This window comes from Podarcis melisellensis (genome assembly GCF_964234715.1).
Source record: "Podarcis melisellensis genome assembly, chromosome: 9".
Classification (NCBI taxonomy): Eukaryota; Metazoa; Chordata; class Lepidosauria; order Squamata; family Lacertidae; genus Podarcis; species Podarcis melisellensis.
The window spans coordinates 15,293,691-15,313,157 of NC_138541.1; the positions used below are offsets into that span (position 1 = coordinate 15,293,691).

Consider the following 19,467-nt stretch of genomic DNA (forward strand, 5'->3'; position numbering starts at 1 on the left):
ATCCCCAGCATCTCCAGGTAAGACTAGGATCGTCCCCCATGTGAAAACCAGCTAGTCAATGTAAGCAACACTGAACTTGCAAAGTATTTCTTCAGGCTCAAAAGCTGCTGCACCAGAGGGGCACTGGTGGAGGAGGGAGTTGACCCTTTCTCCATGTTGTTTCGCTAGTAGAGGGGGGCAGGAGCACAAGTGGAAAGCCAAAAGTTTCCTTCTCCCGATACCATGATGGCGCTAGTTCAATCTGGGTTCCTTGCATCTGTTTTTCTCTTTTTTAAAAAAAAACTGATGTTGAGTGATCTCCCTCAGCACACAGGTGGGAAGGAGCATATTCAAAGCTGTACTGGGGAGTTTCCTCTACCTGCAAAATGAAAACAAGGGAATTGCAGAGAGCATCAGAACCTAACATGACAGATAGCCTATTGTAGTCAATGCATCAACATACTGCAGACGCCAAGTAGGTTGCGTACCACGCATTCAATGTTACCCTCATAGGATTTTGCAGTTTTGTTTAGACTTCAGGAATCACTATTCCAAGCGCAGCTATTCCTCTACAGAGTTGGACTGAGATTTTGTTGTTGTTGTTTAGTTGTTTAGTCGTGTCCAACTCTTCGTGACCCCATGGACCAGAGCACGCCAGGCACTCCAGTCTTCCACTGCCTCCCACAGTTTGGTCAAACTCATGTTTGTAGCTTTGAGAACACTGTCCAACCATCTCGTCCTCTGTCGTCCCCTTCTCCTTGTGCCCTCCATCTTTCCCTACATCAGGATCTTTTCCAGGGAGTCTTCTCTTCTCATGAGGTGGCCAAAGTATTGGAGCCTCAGCTTCAGGATCTATCCTTCCAGTGAGCACTCAGGGCTGATTTCCTTCAGAACGGATCGGTTTGATCTTCATGCAGTCCATTGGACTCTTAAGAGTCTCCTCCAGCACCATAATTCAAAATGGACTAAGATAATAGGTGCTGTAGAGGAATAATCACATGCGGGAGAGAGCGGCCCCTGTTACCCTCCCTAAATGGCGCCCCAGACCTCTCCACGTCTCTTGGTTTAGAAATCCAAAGCTTCCCTTTCCTCTCTGTAATGTGTACCTTAAAGCTTAATTTCCTTCTCCACATGTGGGGCCAGCCACAATTTGCCATTGCTCCTGCCAAACTTTCTGCCACGTGTTCAACCAATAATCTTCCTATATGTCTAACATCAAATTATATGCAGGATGTTCTTTCTCCATCTGTTGCCCATTATCGTCATAGTTAACATCTTGTAAACAACTTGTGCGCTGGTATTTTGAAGTTCAGGAGTCCAGAAACGTTCCTTTCTGGCAACATTCTTACTATCTACGCAGCGCCTGTTCTGTTTTGGGAGGACAGAGGACAGAGGGTGTGGGGGACTCCCTGGTCCTGAATGGGGTAACTGTGCCCCTGAAGGACCAGGTGCACAGCCTGGCAGTCATTCTGGACTCACAGTTGTCCATGGAGGTGCAGGTCAATTCTGTGTCCAGGGCAGCTGTCTACCAGCTCCATCTGGTACGCAGGCTGAGACCCTACCTGCCTGCGCACTGTCTCACCAGAGTGGTGCATGCTCTGGTTATCTCCCACTTGGAGTGGTGCGTTCATTTGGGGAGGAGGAAAGGCACCCACAACAACATTGTACACCTCCCAAATTCCCCCCTTTGCCAACTCACATGTTCCCTTCCTGGAAAACAACATAAGAGGAGGCTGCTGAATCAGGGCAGTGTCCCACCTAGTCCAGCATCCAGTTCTTACAGTGGCCAACAAGATGGTAGTAAGAAACCCTTCAGCAGAACCTGAGCACAACAGCACTCTCCCCTCCTGTGACTTCCAGCAACTGTGTCAGGAGTCCAGGTTCCCAGCTTGATAATGCAGTGAGTGTAGGTAATTAAAAAGGAGAATTTATTGCAAAAACAAACAGCTAGCTCCGGATGGCTCTAATGCAGCCGCCGACATTATCACTCAAGATAACCCTTCTGAAGACTTCTTCCAGGTTCTACAGAATATATTGAACTGTCTCCCCTTGGGTCTCTTGTTCTGCTTCCTATCTAAGCAGCCCTCCCATTCACCAACTCTTCATACTTATTGGATTAGCTCCAGCCTCTTCCTGCTCTGACAGACTGTCTCCTTGTCTGTTCATGCCTGTTTGAGCTTCCTGAGAGCTTTGGCTGTGTTCCAGCCCGCTCTCAGTTGTTCCCTTGGCAACTGGCATTCCAATCTCTGGAGGAGTCACCATTGACTGCTGTGTTCTTTGCTCAGCCTGTGTCAAATGTAAGTCTCTGACCTGCCGCAGGCTGCAAAGTTCCACTAGGAGCTGGCTCATTCCTGACAAATTGATATCCAGAGCATTACCGCCTCACCTACCATGGAGGTATAGCATAGCCATTGTGGTGCATGCTCTAGTATCTCCCGCTTGGACTACTGCAATGTGATCTACATGGGGCTGCCTTTCAAGGTGACCCAAAAACTACAACTAATCCAGAATGTGGAAGCTGGCCTCAGCCTAGTATACCCGAAGGAGCGTCTCCACCCCCATTGTTCAGCCTGGACACTGAGGTCCAGCACCGAGGGCCTTCTGGCGGTTCCCTCACTGCGAGAAGTGAGGTTACAGGGAACCAGGCAGAGGGCCTTCTCAGTAGTGGCTCTCGCCCTGTGGAACGCCCTCCCATCAGATGTTAAAGAAATAAACAACTATCTGACTTTTAGAAGACATCTGAAGGCAGCCCTGTTTAGGGAAGTTTTTAATAACTGATATTTTATTGCTTTATTATTAATAATAATAATATTCTGTTGGGAGCCAACCAGAGTTGCTGGGGAAACTCAGCCAGATGGGCGGGGTATGAATGAATGAATGAATGAATGAATTATTGTGGCACCATATTACAATTTCAATGAGGGGTGTTTGGGGAGTGAATTAAAATTTCCATACAAAATTTTATGGGCTGGAGCCAGAAGTAGTCATGATTAAACCCATGGTTTTGTTAATCCTTTTTTGTAAAATGGTGTGTGTTTTTTCTGCGCTAGTATACCATAAATGTTTAAAGCTATTTCCTGTGTTTTGTCTCTTTGTCACACTGTAGCATGACCAGGGCTGGCACACCCATGAGGCAAGGTGAGTCAGCCACCTCAGGTGCCAGGATCCATAGGGGGCAGCAGATTCGGCATCCAAGAAATATATTACCTGCCACTGCTGCCGGGACCAATTATGTAGGTGACCAGCTGAGGAACCAGGTTTTAGAGGGTTACGTTTATGGTTAGTACCTTCTCAATTATCCATTCAGTGGAGTTCATACACTTCTTCTTCACTTGTAAAGTTGACAGCATCAGCCTCCCTGGCCAGCATTTTGTTGGTTGTTGTTATTTGCAGGAACTTTTACAATATTTCATACGGCAGGGATAAATCATGCATTTATCAAGTAGGCTGCATCAGCATTATCAAGTAGGCTGCATAGTACAAAAGCAATTTAAAAATGAGCTATCTAATCAAAAGTTGAACAAATGCAAGTAAAGTCGCTTCTCATTCAGATGTTAGCAATGCATATTTAGCCCTTTTCCATTTCAAACCTTAATTAATACACATACGTTTTTCATTCCTATGTGAATTAGATCTGTTTCACTTAACAGGTTTAGGGATGGGGAGTGGCTTGGGAAGAGACCTGAGGGCCAGGGAGAGAGGCTTGGAGGGCCACATTTTGGCCCCCAGGCCTGAGGCTCCCCACTCTTGTCCACGGTGGTCTGGATTATATGCCCCTGAAGAACTTCATCTTTAACATTTGCTGGTCGATAAAGAAATTTTAAACCCCATCTCAAGAAGGTAGTCAAAACCCATTGCTATAGCTGACAATCCTGACTCAGCAAATTGAAGGACTGAGACTTGTTTCTTTAACAGGGATCATTGGCTCTGCTTTTTTCCCAGCATGCCTTGCAGGCCATGTTCTCTCCATCCTGTTCTATGTGCAGTTACAGGAGACCTGAGAACGGTCCCTTCCTACCTGAGAACAGTCTGTTCTCGTCTGTCCTCCTTAAAGTGAAAGTGGGAACATGTAATTCAATTGATAAACACGTTTCTTATTCCAGGCTTTCATTATTACTATTATTATTATTCTTATTATTAGATGGGCTATTTGGGTGAGAGGAATTTAAGAGCTGCTTCTCTTTCTCATCTATCCACACACACACCCCCCAAAAAAATCTCCATCACCTCCCCACTGCCAGCAAGATAGATTGCCAGCAATAGTGAAGATACATTTGGGTTCTTCGTTTGCTTTTCATGTAAACTTCTATTTACTACACACAGCCTGCTTTGCTTTGGAAAGCTGTGACCACAGAGACCTTATTTACACGTTGGCTGCCAAGTGGCATTTTAAACCCAAATTTTCATTTTCATTTCAAACTGGACTTTGTTTTCGTTGCTTTCCTAGAAACTCAGTGACCACGTGTCTTTCAAATCCACCGATGTCTTCCCAACCCTGATTTTGAAGAAACTGGTTCTTCCACCCAAACACATGTTCCCAACCCCCCCCCCCTCTTATTTTATCTTGCTTATGTCTGCCTAAACAAGGTAACCTCAATAAGGGGGTGGGAGAACTGTTGCAAAAGCAGGGCTGTCAATAAGAGCCCTCTGGTGGCTAGCTGATCACTCTGCAGCTTCAAAATAAGGTACCAGTGAAATAAATATCAAGAGGTCATGAAGAATCTTCGGACTGCATGACGCCTTAACCTAAAGTCTGTCGGTTGCATTGCAAATGGCACGGATGCACTGCAGTAGTTTGACACCATTGTGCCTTACGCCATTTCTTTTTTCTCACTCTTCACTAGAGGAGGGTGGACAAATTCAATTAAATGCACATTTAAGGAGGAACCCACCAAATTCGCACTTTCGAAAACAAAACGCAAAACAAAATGCAGCTACAGTCTGAAATTCACACATCTCTGAATTTTGCAATGCAACTCTCCAGCTGAATAACGGGTACAGAAATGCAATATAACTGGAGTAAACTGTATATAAGAATGCATTGATGCAAAAGAGAAAAAGCATGACATTCAGATATTTTGCTTTGTTTATTGCAGAAGCTACATACAAAAATGTGTAAAATGTGTAAAATTCAATGCATTCGCCTTCTTCTTCTTCTTCTTCTTCTTCACATTTCATGTGCGTTGCGTGAAAAGGACCCCTAAAGATACTTGGGAGAATTTTTTATATATTTGGGAGTGGGGATTACCATGATATATATGAGGTGGTATATAAACTTTGCCACCTCTTCAAGCAGCAGCAACAGCCTCCCTATTAGTTTATTAGTTTAGTAAAGTTTATATATTGCTTGATAAACAGAAGGATTTGCACATCAAGGCCCCGTGACCATCCTGTTCCCTAAGGTGCGAATAACTAGACAACACACAGCATATTGGTTTTCAGGATCAAATAAGCCCACAATATTATTGGTTACAGATGTGGAGTTTGACCATAGGCATTGTGGTAAGCAACAGGGCCTGTCACTCCTGCCCATCCACTGGGAATGTTTCTAAGGGCGAAGACAGCAGGGGAGGGGAGCACACTATGACCTACGTCAAATTGGGACATCCCCAAAGTGGTCCGCGTTTGAGGAGTGGCATGGCCCTAGCCCTCGCCTGGCCATCGGACGGGAGCCATTCCTCCCAGAGCCTTATAAGAGGATACCCTTACCCAGTGAGAGCCAGTGTGGTGTAGTGGTTAAGAGCGGTAGTCTCGTAATCTGGTGAACCAGGTTCACGTCTCCGCTCCTCCACATGCAGCTGCTGGGTGACCTTGGGCTAGTCACACTTCTCTGAAGTCTCTCAGCCCCACTCACCTCACAGAGTGTTTATTGTGGGGGAGGAAGGGAAAGGAGAATGTTAGCCGCTTTGAGACTCCTTCGGGTAGTGATAAAGCAGGATATCAAATCCAAACTCCTCTTCTTCTTCTTCCATGGAGGCGTAGGCTACAACCTCCCCTCCAACCAAGACTAACCCAATGCCTATCCGCCTTACAAAGTTGTGACAATTGCTATGAGGTAGGCGAAAACCCAAATGGTGGTGCCAGTTAGCCAAGTGGGGAAAATTCCTGCACTTCCCCTGAAAATTAGGCTAATGACATTGTTCATAGCAAGATTGTACCATCCATGAAAAACCCTAATCTGAGGGAGAGAGGGTGGGAGAACCAGCAAAGCGAAACAGAAAGACCCGGCAGGCCAGGCATTTAAACTTTTCCTGGACGTGATGCCAAGGGCCTCAATTGGTCCTGCGCCCAGTGGAATGCCCCCTAAGTACTGTCGCCATTGGCCCATTTGGCAGCAGGAAGACAATCTGGCCTGTGATAGGCTGGTTTACTAGGGAAGCCCTCCCACAAAGCTGCCCATCTATCCTGCCTTTTCCAAGTGATGGATCACTAGTAGTTACATAAAGCTATGGATCCCAAAGGAAGAACAGGAATAATGAGGACCAGTTGAATATATATAAGCCTGTACTAGTGATAGAGGTCAACCACATTGTAGGACAGGGGGCAAATATTGCAAAAGCTGGCGTTTCGCTTTCTTTCTAACCCTTTCCAAGCTCCCTAAATATAAAATCTGTAAGAATTTGTTTCCATACAGATTAATTCTGAGCTGCCTCGGTAAAACCTCAGTGCCTAGGACTTGCTGATCGTATGGTCGGCGGTTCGAATCCCCGCGGTGGGGTGAGATCCCGTCGTTCGGTCCCAGCTCCTGCCCACCTACAAGTTCGAAAGCACTCTTAAGTGCAAGTAGATAAATAGGTACCGCTTAATAGCGGGAAGGTAAATGGCGTTTCCGTGTGCGGTGCTGGTGCTGGCTCGCCAGCTACAGCTTTGTCACGCTGGCCACGTGACCCAGAAGTGTCTTTGGACGGCGCCGGCTCACGGCCTCTAGAGTGAGATGAGCACGCAACCCTAGAGTCGGACACGACTGGCCCGTACGGGCAGGGGTACCTTTACCTTTATTTGCATCCCACTGTTCCCTGTGGTTTGTGTGCAGCACATATTCCCCCCACCCTCAGCTTCTAACGATTTGTTTTGAGATGAAGATGTTCCATGAAAAAAAATACCTACCTCCCAATTTCATTTCTCCTTCCGACAAATGCCATGAAAAGGTCTTTGACCCTAAAGCCCTCTGGCTCAGGACTGAATGCTGGGCGTTGATCTGAAATGCCTGTTAATGGGATTGTACATAAGTAATGCTTTAACCATAGAGTAGTTTCTTGTTTGCTTTGAAAGCCACAAACCCCAGAAGGAAATGTAGGAGAACGGTGGGAGGACAGTGACAAGAAACCTCATGACCTCATCCTTTCCGCCTCGTGGGGATTGGTCGGCTCGTGTCTGGAAGAAGAGTTTAAATTCAGAGGTCTGCAGACGGAAAAGCAACAGAACAGGAGGAGGACGATCACGCACCATCTGAGTGAATGATCCAAGGATTGCCTTGAGCTTCTCCATACAAACCAGCAGACCTCTGCCTCAGACTACACTTCGGACCCAGACAAACGCAAGGTACCTGAGCCTTTTCCTTTTGCTTTACCTATTTTATTCAGTCTTCTTATATTTCCAGAAAGCAGAAAGCAGTACTTGATGGAGGCTTTAAACTCCTCCAGCTTCAGGGGCAGAGAAAGAAAGACTTTTAGTGCACAGCTTTAAAAATAATTTACAACGCCTCTTTTGCCTGCACTAGGAAGAATGTTTAGGGATTCGGGGAGGAAGCAGTTTATGAGAGAGAGAGTATTGCTGAACAGAACCTGCCACGTAAAAACACAGATTTGTGAGTTGTACCCTTGCCAACTCCCAATGCCACACGCTTTTGGCACAAGATGTAGTTTTCATTCCAGCATCCCTGATGCTAAATTTATAATATTTGAAGTCTAGGGGTTTACACGCAGATAGCCAGTGTGAGTCAAAGGTTAGAGTGCTGGACTAGGAGTGTGCAGGATTCGAATCCTCACTCAACCATGAAGTTCAATGGGTGACTTAGGACCAGTCACTGTTTGTTAGCCTAACCTACCTCACAGGGTTGTTGTGAGAATAACATGGGGGAAGAGGAGGATGAAAATATAACAAATAAGCTTGCCAGAAATTCAGATTCTGTGGAAACTAGGGCTGCCAACCAGCTGCTTTATGTTGGGGGGCGGGGGGGGGGGGTCCTATGCCTTTTAACAGCCACCTAATGCACAGAACTAGGAGCTGAATATTCAGCCTACCATGCAGCTCTTAAATGACAGAAGAGCCCTGTCAAGGAAAAACAGTTGGCAACCATAACTAACAATCTGTTTCCTTAGTCCCATAAATGCAAGTGCAGGATGTGATTACTTGGTAATGGGGAAAATCACTCTGTATATGCTCAGTTATTATTTCATATGTATTGGGATCAGAGGCCTGGAGGGTCTGGGCTTGACTTTAACTCTGTCCAAGGAGGTTCTTTAACTTCTTGTACCATCAACTCACATGCAATTTCCAGTTAATTATCACTGTGCACCTAGCTAAAAGCCACCATATTACTCTTGCATTTAATCTCTGAAAAAGCACTCCTGCTTTGCTCTGCAAGGGTTTTGCTCAAATACAGTTTGGTGCAATGTTCTCCCATCGATTTTCTCTCTTAGCACAAGTGCTCATTAACCTTGTGAGAGGAAGGGCAATGCATAGTGAAGTGTGCCAGCTTTCCCATCAGCCTGGTTGCTAATACCTAGCTTTCCGTCGTGATTCATCAATTTCTGATGTCCCCTGAGCCCTGATTCATCAGTTTTTCCCCCTGCAGTGTCACACTGAGCAATGCGATCCTTCCTGATTTGGAAATTTCAGCTTGTTCTTTTCAAATGCCTTTGAAGGAAGGATCAATTACAAAACCAACTTATCATTAAAATTCTGCTTCAGGTTCCTATTCATATTAATGTGCAGCAAGGTCCGAGAAAAAGAGAAAATCTGTTGGCAGATGAGTTGGGACCCCCCATGGAATTTCTCTCTTCTAGTATTTTCCCTTTGGCTATAAGGCACTGTTTTCCTCTTACATTTTTATCCTCCAACAATACTACGATGCTCTGATATCTGTGGAAATTTATAGAACTGGTGCATTAATCTGCTTGGAGAGAAAATCAGTAAATTCTATTGCACTGTAATATTCTCGAGCAAGACAGAGGTCTGTAACCTTTAAATCTCACAGAGTGCCTTGTGGGCTATTCTGGAATAAGTTACTGTATTTTTTGCTCTATAAGACTCACTTTTCCCCTCCTAAAAAGTAAGGGGAAATGTGTGTGCATCTTATGGAGCGAATGCAGGCTGCACAGCTATCCCAGAAGCCAGAACAGCAAGAGGGATCACTGCTTTCGCTGCACAGCGATCCCTCTTGTTGTTCTGGCTTCTGAGATTCAGAATATTTTTTTCTTGTTTTCCTCCTCCAAAAAACTGGGTGCGTCTTATGGTCTGGTGCGTCTTATAGAGCGAAAAATACGGTAACTGAGAATTAGAATCATAGACTCACAGAATTGTAGAGTTGGCAGGGACCACAAGGATCATCTAGTCCAACCCCCTACAATCTGGGAATACTTTGCCCAACATGGGGCATGAACCCGCAACTCTGAGATTAAGAGTCTCATGCTCTACTGACTGAGCTATGCTGAGGATGGTAGATCCATAGAAGTGGAAGTTACCAAGAGCCTACAGATTTAATCCCACATCTGACACTATTCAATAGCTATATGCAATCCAAACTGCAGTGTTCCACAGTTGCAAACAGTATTGAAAGGTTCTTCCAAAACGGCTCTTGATGCCTCGGGCAAATGAGTCAAGCCACATGTAAAAGGCAGGGTAGCAGAAGATGTAGTAACAATACAAATCTTTGTCAATATTGTGTTTGCTCTTGGTGTTTATTTCATTCATCGAATCTGGCTGCAATACTAAGCACAGATACTAGGGAGTAAATTCCATTGAATTTGAGTTCTGAGTATATGAATATAGGATCGCCCTGTTGGTTATTATATTATTTGTGAGCACTGTCAGCTCCTTGGTAGAATCTCAAAAAATTACCCTTTGTCAGGCAAATTTGCTAGATCTCAGAACCAAAAAGTGGGGGGTTGTTCCATTTTCTCTAACAATTAACTCCAAGAAACATTCCAGCAGCATCTAGGAAGTAAGTTTTGCGGTCTCCAGGGATGTTTAGTTTTTGGTTTTTGGTTTTCAGGGAAGGCTTGGCAAAGACGCCCTTCCTAAGTAGTCCCTCTCCTCTGCATCACTGTTGCTCCTGCCCATTTGTTTAGTCCTGCCCCTTTGGACCCATTCTACATCACTGGTAAACTGGTAGCAACAGCAAGAAGGAGTAGGAGCAGGAAGCTCTATGGCACTCTTCCGCAACCTGGTGCCCTCCGGATGTTTTGGACTACAAATCCCATCATCCCAAGCCATTGGACATGCTGGCAGGGGTTGATGGAAAGTGTAGTCCAAAAGTTCTGGAGGTCTTCTGGCTAAGGAAGGCTGCACTAGGGGTTGCTGAAGGGGCCTCTGCTGAGAGTGGCGTAGCGTGGGGGTGCAGGGGGGGCCGGCCGCACTGGGTGCAACATCTGGGGGTTAGGGTTAGGGGGCGCAAATCCACGGGTTAGGGGCGCAAATTACTTGCCTTGCCCCGGGTGCTGACAATCCATGCTACGCCACTGCTGAGACATGGGCTTCAGCAGATGCCCAGTCATTACAACTCCCAATGTTGACTTTGTTTGCAGCAATGGGCGTAGCCTGGATTTTTTGGGGGGGGGCAGGACTTTTGTTGGGGGCACAGAACCAACATGATTAGTCCATTAGTTAAGTATTTCTATTGTTTTACTTGATCTAGGGGGCGGGCCTTGCCCACGCCCATGTTTGCAGCACCACATATACAGTAGATAGAGATTTTTCCCACTGCAGTCATGGCCTGGGATCAGACCATATCAAGAGCATCTTATTGGCAGAGGTCATATGTTCAGTTCTTTCATCTCTCAGCCCAAACAAAGTGCTGAATGGAGAAGTCAATCTAATTCCCTTTTGTCTGATGTTGGGCAGCAGAAGTTCTCTTCTGTTGCTCGGATTAGGTTTGTCAAGTGATAGCATAAATACAGGGAAACCAATGGGAACTGATTCTGATTTGATACGGTATTTTCCTGGAATAATATTTGGAGGGGAAATATTATATCGGGGTGCAAAACCTAGAAGAAAGTTCTACAGGCAGAATGCTAGCCTCTATATAGCTTTCTGTGGTGATTGATATAGATAGATAGATAGATAGATAGATAGATAGATAGATAGATAGATAGATAGATAGATATAGATATAGATATATATAGATATAGATATATAGATATACCGTAGATATGAATGAATGTATTCTTTCCTGAGAAAGGGAAATGTGAAAAAGCTGAGTCACACATGCAAACTTACAGATGGGGGAGAAATTTAATTCAGTCCACATTTAAAAGTGAATCTACATGATTCCCACTTTCTAAAACAATATGCAAAGTGAAACACGGAAATCCTTGGAAATCTCCAGATTTTGCAGTGCAGTTCTCTAGCCAAGTAATGTGTGCAAAGAAAACAAAATGCATATGCTTTCAATCAAGTTTGTAATATATTTTTTAAAAGATGCATATTAAAATAATATACAAATACATGGGCGAAAATATAGATAACAGGGAAATGTGTTTTGTAAAAATGAGTATATTGGGCAGAATTGTATGTTAGGCAAACATTCTATCTCCCTCTTGAAGTCTGAGATGGTACTATCCGGTACCATCCAAAAAGACTTATACTGTGTACTATTTCTGTGCATTTGGACTGGTCCTAAGAGAGAAGTGATTGTTTTGTTTTTGAACAGTCAACTGCAAATCCATCATGATGAAGATTGCTGTGCTGTGCATGTGTCTCTTCGCCATCGCCTTGGCAGCTCCAGTAAGTACAATAAAAATACAACAAATAAGCCATGAGAAGCACATATTTCCGTAATGCAGAATAAGTGAATCAATACTGACTCTCTATTCCCCTGCATTTCTTTTCAAAGGTGGGCAAACACCATGATGATTCAAAGAGTTCTGAAGATTATCATGTAAGTTCTTTCCCCCCATCCTTTTAGCAGTCAATTCATTTTACTGTTGGATTTATTATATCACAGCTTGGGATTAATTCCACGATTCTGAGATCCACACACCTATTACATAAGGCTGAGTCAATGTGGGAGTCTCTTTTTCATGAATTCATGTGCCCCCTTTGAGAAGACAAGCGAAAACAATGACCTGCTTCCAAGTGGAGCATCTTCCATCCCCTCAGCTGCTGTCCTACCCTCTCTTCCAGGGGATTAAGCCCCACTGAACACAGCAAGAATTACTTCTGTTCTGATGCAGAAGATTGGACAGTTAGTCACTTTTGTTGACTTTCCTGCACCTTCCTCAGAGCCTTAGGCTGCGTTCATACCATATACAGTGGTACCTCGGGTTACATATGCTTCAGGTTACATACGCTTCAGGTTACAGACTCTGCTAACCCAGAAATAGTACCTCGGGTTAATAACTTTACCTCAGGATGAGAACAGAAATCGTGCTCCTGCTACGCAGCGGCAGCAAGGGCCCCATTAGCTAAAGTGGTGCTTCACGTTAAGAACAGTTTCAGGTTAAGAACAGACCTCCGGAACGAATCAAGTACTTAACCCGAGGTACCACTGTATTTAAAGCACCCCCAAAGGATCCTGGGAAGTGTAGTTTGTTAAGGATGCTCAGCATTGTGCCTTTGTGAGGGGGAACCACAGTTCGGGGAGAGTAAGTGCTTTCAATGTATGGTGTATAGAAGTTGAGGTAATCAGAACTGCACACAGCCCTGATATGGCCAATACTGATTTCAAGGTGGCATTAGCTGACTTATTTTCAATCACCCCTAACACTTCTGCAGTAGGATCTGAATTCTGCTAACTATTCCACCTTGTTATCGCAGTTCTGGGGTGGCTATCCATTGACCAGGCCCTGGTTCCCCTTCTGCGTTAGCCAAGCTCTGCGATGTTGCACGTTGAATGCCAAGATTGGTTTTTTGTATTGTTAAAGGTTGCCAAGCATCATCATAAACACCACGCTCACGGGCATCACCACCATCACTCGCATAGCCAGGAGCACAGCCAGGAGCATGTGAACAGCCATGAGTCTCAAGAGCATCAGGAGTCCTCCCAGCCGGTACGAAGCCTTTCTTCTCCATCAAGTTAAAGCTATCTCTAAAGAATCAAGATGTGGTTGTACCCAACTAAGTTCCACTCACATTGAAATCAGTGGACCAAAATTTTGCCCGCCCATTAATTTCAATGGGTCCATTCTGAGTACGACCAACATTTGATATAACCTATACTGTACCAAGTGGAACACGGGTGGTGCTGTGGTCTAAACCACAGAGCCTAGGGCTTGCGGATCAGAAGGTCAGTGGTTCGAATCCCTGCTCCTGTTGTTTGGTCCCAGCTCCTGCCCACCTTGTAGGTCAAAAGCACATCAAGTGCAAGTAGATAAATAGGTACCACTCCAGCGGGAAGGTAAATGGCGTTTCCGTGTGCTGCTCTGGTTCACCAGAAGCGACTTAGTCATGCTGGCCACATGACCCAGAAGCTGTCTGCAGACAAATGCTGGCTTCCTTGGACTATAGAGTGAGATGAGTGCACAACCCCAGAGTTGTCCGTGACTGGACCTAACGGTCAGGGGTACCTTTACCTTTATACTGTACTGTAATGCCAAGAAGGGACAGTGGGGTTGAATCTAGAACCAATACTCTTCTATCCATGTAGGTAGGCAACCATTCAGATCATTTGCTCTTGTTCTTGGTCCAAGAGAATTTCAGCAGAGATAATTTTCCACAGACCTGGTTGGATAAAATCCCAACCTAGCTGCAATTCTATGCATACCTACCTGGAAATAGGTTCAACTGAACACAGTGGGATTTTATTCCAAGTAAAGATGCATAGGATCAATGTGGAAATCCCACTGGGCGTTAGTCATGACTAACTTTTAGCTTGCCTCAGACTCCGTATTGGTTCCTAGATTTAATTTTTGGTCACTTTTCTATTCATTTTGTGTTTCTAGTTTGTCTTTTTTTTTACTTTCCAATTGAATCCAAACCCAAACACCTATCAATCGCTTGACCAGAAAGAGATCATAAGGAAATTCCTGCCACCTCCATCCTCTTCTCAACAGAAGCCAACCAGATAGTTCTGAGAAGCCTTCAGGCACTGCTTAAAGGCAATAGCTCTCCCTCTGTGCTTGTCCTCTGGTATTCAGAGCTTCCCTGCCTCTAAATCCAGAGGCTCCAGTTAGCTGTCAAGGATAAGAGCCCTTTATAGACCTACCCATCTTGCATTTGTCTAATCTTCTCCTAAAGCGGTCTGAGCCACTGGTCATCACTGCACTGTGTAGCACCAAATCCCATTAGTCAGTCATGCAGTGTGCAGAGACGTTTTGTCTGTCCTAAAACTACTCATTTGACTTTTTTTAAAATTCAGTGGGATCAGTGTGTGTGTGTGTGTGTGTGTGTGTGTGTGTGTAAAACAAGCCTTCACAAAATAGCTGTTTCATTTCCAGGCCTCTCTGTCTTCCGAAGAAAGTGATGAGATCACTGAGCAACAGGTAAGTTTTCCTCCAACCATGTGCATCTTAAGTACAAAATCCCTGGGTCACTGCTGCCACTAGAAGGATTATACAACAGGGATGGGGAGCCTATGGCTCTCCCAAGTGCTGTTGGACTTCAACTCCCATCAAGCCCCAGCCAACATGACCAATTGTCAGGGCTGATGGGAGCCACAGTCCAGCAAAATTTTGGAAGGCTGCAGGCTCCCCATCCCTGCTGTAGAATATTGTTTCATCCATGTGCCTTTCACTTCCCTGCCGTAGAATATTTTTTCTTACATCCATGTGCCCTTCACTCCCATCCATCGCAGATCACTGTTTCCCCCAGTGCGGGAACCATAGGAGGGAGTTTACATGGCCTGGGGTGGGGGACGAGAACCTGCATATTAGGAAACAGAGATTGAGTTTGTATTAGTGTTGCAAGACAAGAGCTGGAAAAGGCATTTGCAGAGGACACTCAGCAGACAGCATGGGTGCCTAACTAATTCTCCCCTCCACATACCATATGTTGTTGTTTAGTCGTTTAGTCATGTCCGACTCTTTGTGACCCCATGGACCAGAGCATGCCAGGCACTCCAGTCTTCCACTGCCTCCCGCAGTTTGGTCAAACTCATGCTGGTAGCTTTGAGAACACTGTCCAACCATCTCGTCCTCTGTTGTCCCCTTCTCCTTGTGCCCTCAATCTTTCCCAACCTGAGGGTCTTTTCCAGGGAGTCTTCTCTTCTCATGAGGTGGCCAAAGTATTGGAGCCTCAGCTTCAGGATCTGTCCTTCCAGTGAGCACTCAGGGCTGATTTCCTTCAGAATGGATAGGTTTGCTCTTCTTGCAGTCCATGGGACTCTCAAGAGCCATAATTCAAAAGCATCAATTCTTCGGCGAACAGCCTTCTTTATGGTCCAGCTCTCACTTCCATACATCACTACATACCTCCCAATATTTTCACCTCTTTCCCTCTCCTTAGGCTTGTGTTTGTGTTGTGTTGTGGTGCACCCAGGCCTATAAACATGTTTTGAGTGTTACATCTTCATCCTGTAATACTGAGTTGCTTCTCTTTCCTTGCAGACCCTTCTGGTGCCTCAAAGCGAGAGCAAGGAAGATGACGACGACCACAGTGATGTGGACGATGATGACCATGACGATTCGGATGAGTCGGATGAGTCACACGAAAACGGCGTCACAGATTACCCTACCGAGGCTCCCTTTTCCTTGCCTGTCACTCCTGAGGTCTTTACTGGCAGAGGAGACGTACCTTACGGAATCAAGGCAAAAGTTGACCTGGTACATTATGAGGATTCTGTAAAGGCACACAAAAGATCTGGAAAGGTAAATGCTACAGGTGTACTGTAAGTAAAAAGAGCTAGGCAGCTGACCTCTTTAGAAATATATAATCCACCTGCCTTTGTTACGGTTCACACATTTTTGCCAGCAGAATTCTTACTCTCTATGGCCATCATGGTTTAATTCCCCCGGGGCAGCAATGCTATGGTACGTCTGGATATTCTTTTTTAGAACCCTAAGCAACTCATTCTCCTTCCATTCATCTTCCCTAACCGCATAAGAGGAAGGAAATGTTCAGTTTTAAAAGTCCATCTGTCTCACAGAGATATTCAAAATACTGGATATTTGAAAAGCATCGCTTGTGGTTGCTGTGAGGGTGCCAGTTGAAACAGGAAGCAAGATGTTGCAAAGAAGGCTTGGAAGGAAAAGTAGTAATGATCTTTTAGGAAACTCCCTGCCTAAAATAAAAATAATAAAAATCTGGTGGATAGACTTCACAAAAGTCCTAGCTATCCCAGGGAAGAAAAGCAAAATCTCTGGGATTCCCAGTCTTAAAATTTAGTTAACCGAGACATGTTTGTTTTGCTTGGAGGCATGAAAACTCCAGAAGAAAAAGAATTTTTGCCAGATTCCCCAATAAAGAGTTCAATTAAAAATAAAACGTAAGGTCACTATAAAGTTTTCTGACCTACCCAGCCCTGTTCTATGCCTCTATAACTATCTGGGCATAATAAATTTAGGAACTGTGGTCTGGTGAAGGTAGTTTGGATTGTTGATTGTGTCTATTTATTTATTTTTAAACACTGATTTTATTTTATAATGTAGTTTATTCTTTATTAGGAAGCCACCCTGGGTACTCCAGGGTAGAAGCAACAAACTGAACTGCTAAGAATGTTCTGCTAGAGATTCCTAGATGTGTGTTCTCCTAGGATGGGGAGCAATTCGTTCAATTTGCTTTTCACAGCAGATTTTCTGGTGCAGTTTTGGCACACAAAATGTATGCATACAATATGTATTATAACCTAAAACCTGCACACAGAAATGCATATATATTTCACACGAGAGGACTGAAAAGCACATATTTTATCTTCTTAAAAGTGTGGAGGGGTTATATTAAAACTGTGTACAAAAATATGTACAATTTATATGTGGACCTTTCAAAAAATGAGAACTGAACGGGACAGACCTTTGCCTGAGCACGAGAGGCACTGATAACTGTATACACATCATACATCAAATGTATACAGCCCCGTCCACAAAGAATCATGGGAACTTTAGTTTACCCCTCACAGAGCAACCGTTCCCAGCACCCTTAACAAATTGTAATTCCCAATATTCTTTGCGACTCAGTCGTGGAGGTGATCGAGATTTATTGTCTTCTGTTAGAGGACAAGGATCCAGAGATCACACTAAGGGTGGCCAAATTTTGCGTGGCTGCCATAAAACTCAGAGAACAAGCTGTGCAATTACAAAGATGAAGACCTCAGATGCAAACTCTGGATAATATTTTAGAGACTATGACCTAAAACCACATTTCCAATTGCTGCCATATTTGTATTGTTTATTGTTATATTTGATTGTTTATCCAAATTTAATTCTATTGTGTTTTATGCTCGTTTAGTATGGTATGTAAAACTGGTCTGGGACCATAATAAAATTTGTATATATATAATATTCTTTGCGGAGGGGTGGTTTAAAGGCATGGTGAGTATGCAGACAGAAACAGGGTGAAATTAGGCTGCTCTGTCCATTCCTACAGCTTCCTGAAGAAAGAGGATGACTGCTAAACCTGTTTAAGGCTGCAATCCTATACACACATACCTGAGAGTAAAGTCCCTGTGAATGTCATGGGGTTTACTTCCAAGTAGGCATAGCATTGTAGCCAATGTTTGTCCTACTCAGAGTTGTCCCATTGAAATTAATAGACATGGCCAACTTGGGTTCGTTCAGTGAGTCTGCTATGAGTAAAACGTAGTTGGAGACAAGAATTGTTCTGTGAGTCAATACTGTAGCTATCCCTCCTGTTTCTGGGTGGCCATTTATTGTCTTCCATTTGTGGGCCTTGCAGTTTGATTCTCGTGATGTTTCGGATGATGTGGACAGCACCCCAGACGTGGAGAGCCGCGAATCCCATTCCGCCAAGTCACATTCTCTCGAAAGCCACGACACAAGCCTTGAAAGTGATGACGCAAGTCACCTGAGAGACAGCCAAGAGGTCCACGATAAGAGCATGGAGAACGACAGCCGCCAGAAACTTGAGAGCGCTGAGGAACCTCATGATGACAGTGACCACGATGACAGCCACGTATCCATGGAAAGCCATGACAGCAGAGAGTATAAGAAGGCCCTCAGTGGGGTACTCCAAGAGGTACATCATGACCATGATGCTGACAGTGTCAGCAACCAAACTTTCGAAAGCGCTGAGGATCACCACAGTGCTGAGGATCACCGCAGCGCTGAGGACCACCACCGCAGCGCTGAGGACCACCACCACAGCACTGAAGAGCACGACCTCAGCACTGAAGATCACCACCACAGCACTGAGGATCATCACCACAGCGCTGAGGACCACCACAGCATTGAGGACAATGAGGTCACCCTCTAAGTGGATAAACAGGCAGGCTCCTGTCTCCACACCTATCTAAGAGCACTCCCCAGATTTTTCGCATGTGTGGGTGCAGCTAGGATTGGAGCCCAAATTCATAACAGGTGGCTTTTTCTGGGATTTTTTAAAATTTGTTTTGCTGAGTGCGTGAAGGAGAGAAGTGTGAGAAAGGCAATGCAATTTCTACTTGAATGTTTGCTCCCAATTCTATGCATATCACACGTTTGATTTCAGCAATCATAGCAGTTATCGGCAGCAGTATTAACCAGGCAAATGCAGAGCCTGATCCAACACATGTTTACTTGGAAGTAAGTCCCACTGATTTTGGTGCATGCTTACTGCTAGGTAAACATGCTGAGGAATGTCAACCTTAAATGTGCAGTACTAGCTGTCCTGTCCATTATAGAACTGTAAGCCCTTCTTGCTGCATATTTTTCCTGCTCTGTCTCACAGGGGGTTGTGATGGAGGAGAGAGAAAGAAAGAGAGAGAGAGAGAGAAATCTAGCTTTACAATCAGAGTGAATGTTGCATCTCATGATACTGTAGTACCAAAGGATTTACTGTTGCAATGTATATTTTGTTGACAATTGTGAGTTAAATAAAAATACAAAACCTTATATGCCTAGGACTCAGCATGGTTCTTATCAGAGGAATACCTTGGTTTTCAAACAGCTTAGTTCTTGAACGTTTTGGCTCCCGAACACTGCAAACCTGGAAGTGACTGTTCCGGTTTGCAAACTATTTTTGGAAGCCAAATGTCCGATTGGCCACACTTTGGTTTCCAAATGTTTTGGAAGTCGAACAGACTTCCAGAACAGATTCCATTCGACTTCCAAGATATGACTGTCTAGGAAGTTGCCTTCTGCCATTGGTTCATCTAGCTCAGTATTGTGTACACTGAGTGTAGATGCTTTCTGGATATCAGACTGAGGTCTCTCCCAGCCCTACCTAGAGATACCAGGG

The 19,467-nt window shown here is 44.6% G+C and overlaps 1 protein-coding gene and 1 long non-coding RNA gene across 2 annotated transcripts; both read left to right on the forward strand.

Moving 5' to 3' along the window:
• Positions 1–2,239: 2,239 nt before the first annotated feature.
• LOC309377814 lies at positions 2,240–7,387 on the forward strand. Its single transcript, XR_014171678.1, has 3 exons — positions 2,240–2,376; positions 3,086–3,258; positions 7,252–7,387. It is a non-coding gene; the product is annotated as an uncharacterized lncRNA (long non-coding RNA).
• Positions 7,388–11,790: 4,403 nt separating this feature from the next.
• LOC309377654 (uncharacterized protein) lies at positions 11,791–19,121 on the forward strand. The gene is made up of 6 exons (XM_081925244.1): positions 11,791–11,925; positions 12,035–12,079; positions 13,065–13,190; positions 14,577–14,621; positions 15,684–15,944; positions 17,968–19,121. The coding sequence occupies exons 1-6, from the start codon at positions 11,869–11,871 to the stop codon at positions 18,502–18,504; spliced, it is 1,071 nt and encodes a 356-aa protein (XP_081781370.1). The 5' UTR covers positions 11,791–11,868; the 3' UTR covers positions 18,505–19,121.
• The last annotated feature ends 346 nt before the right edge of the window (positions 19,122–19,467 follow it).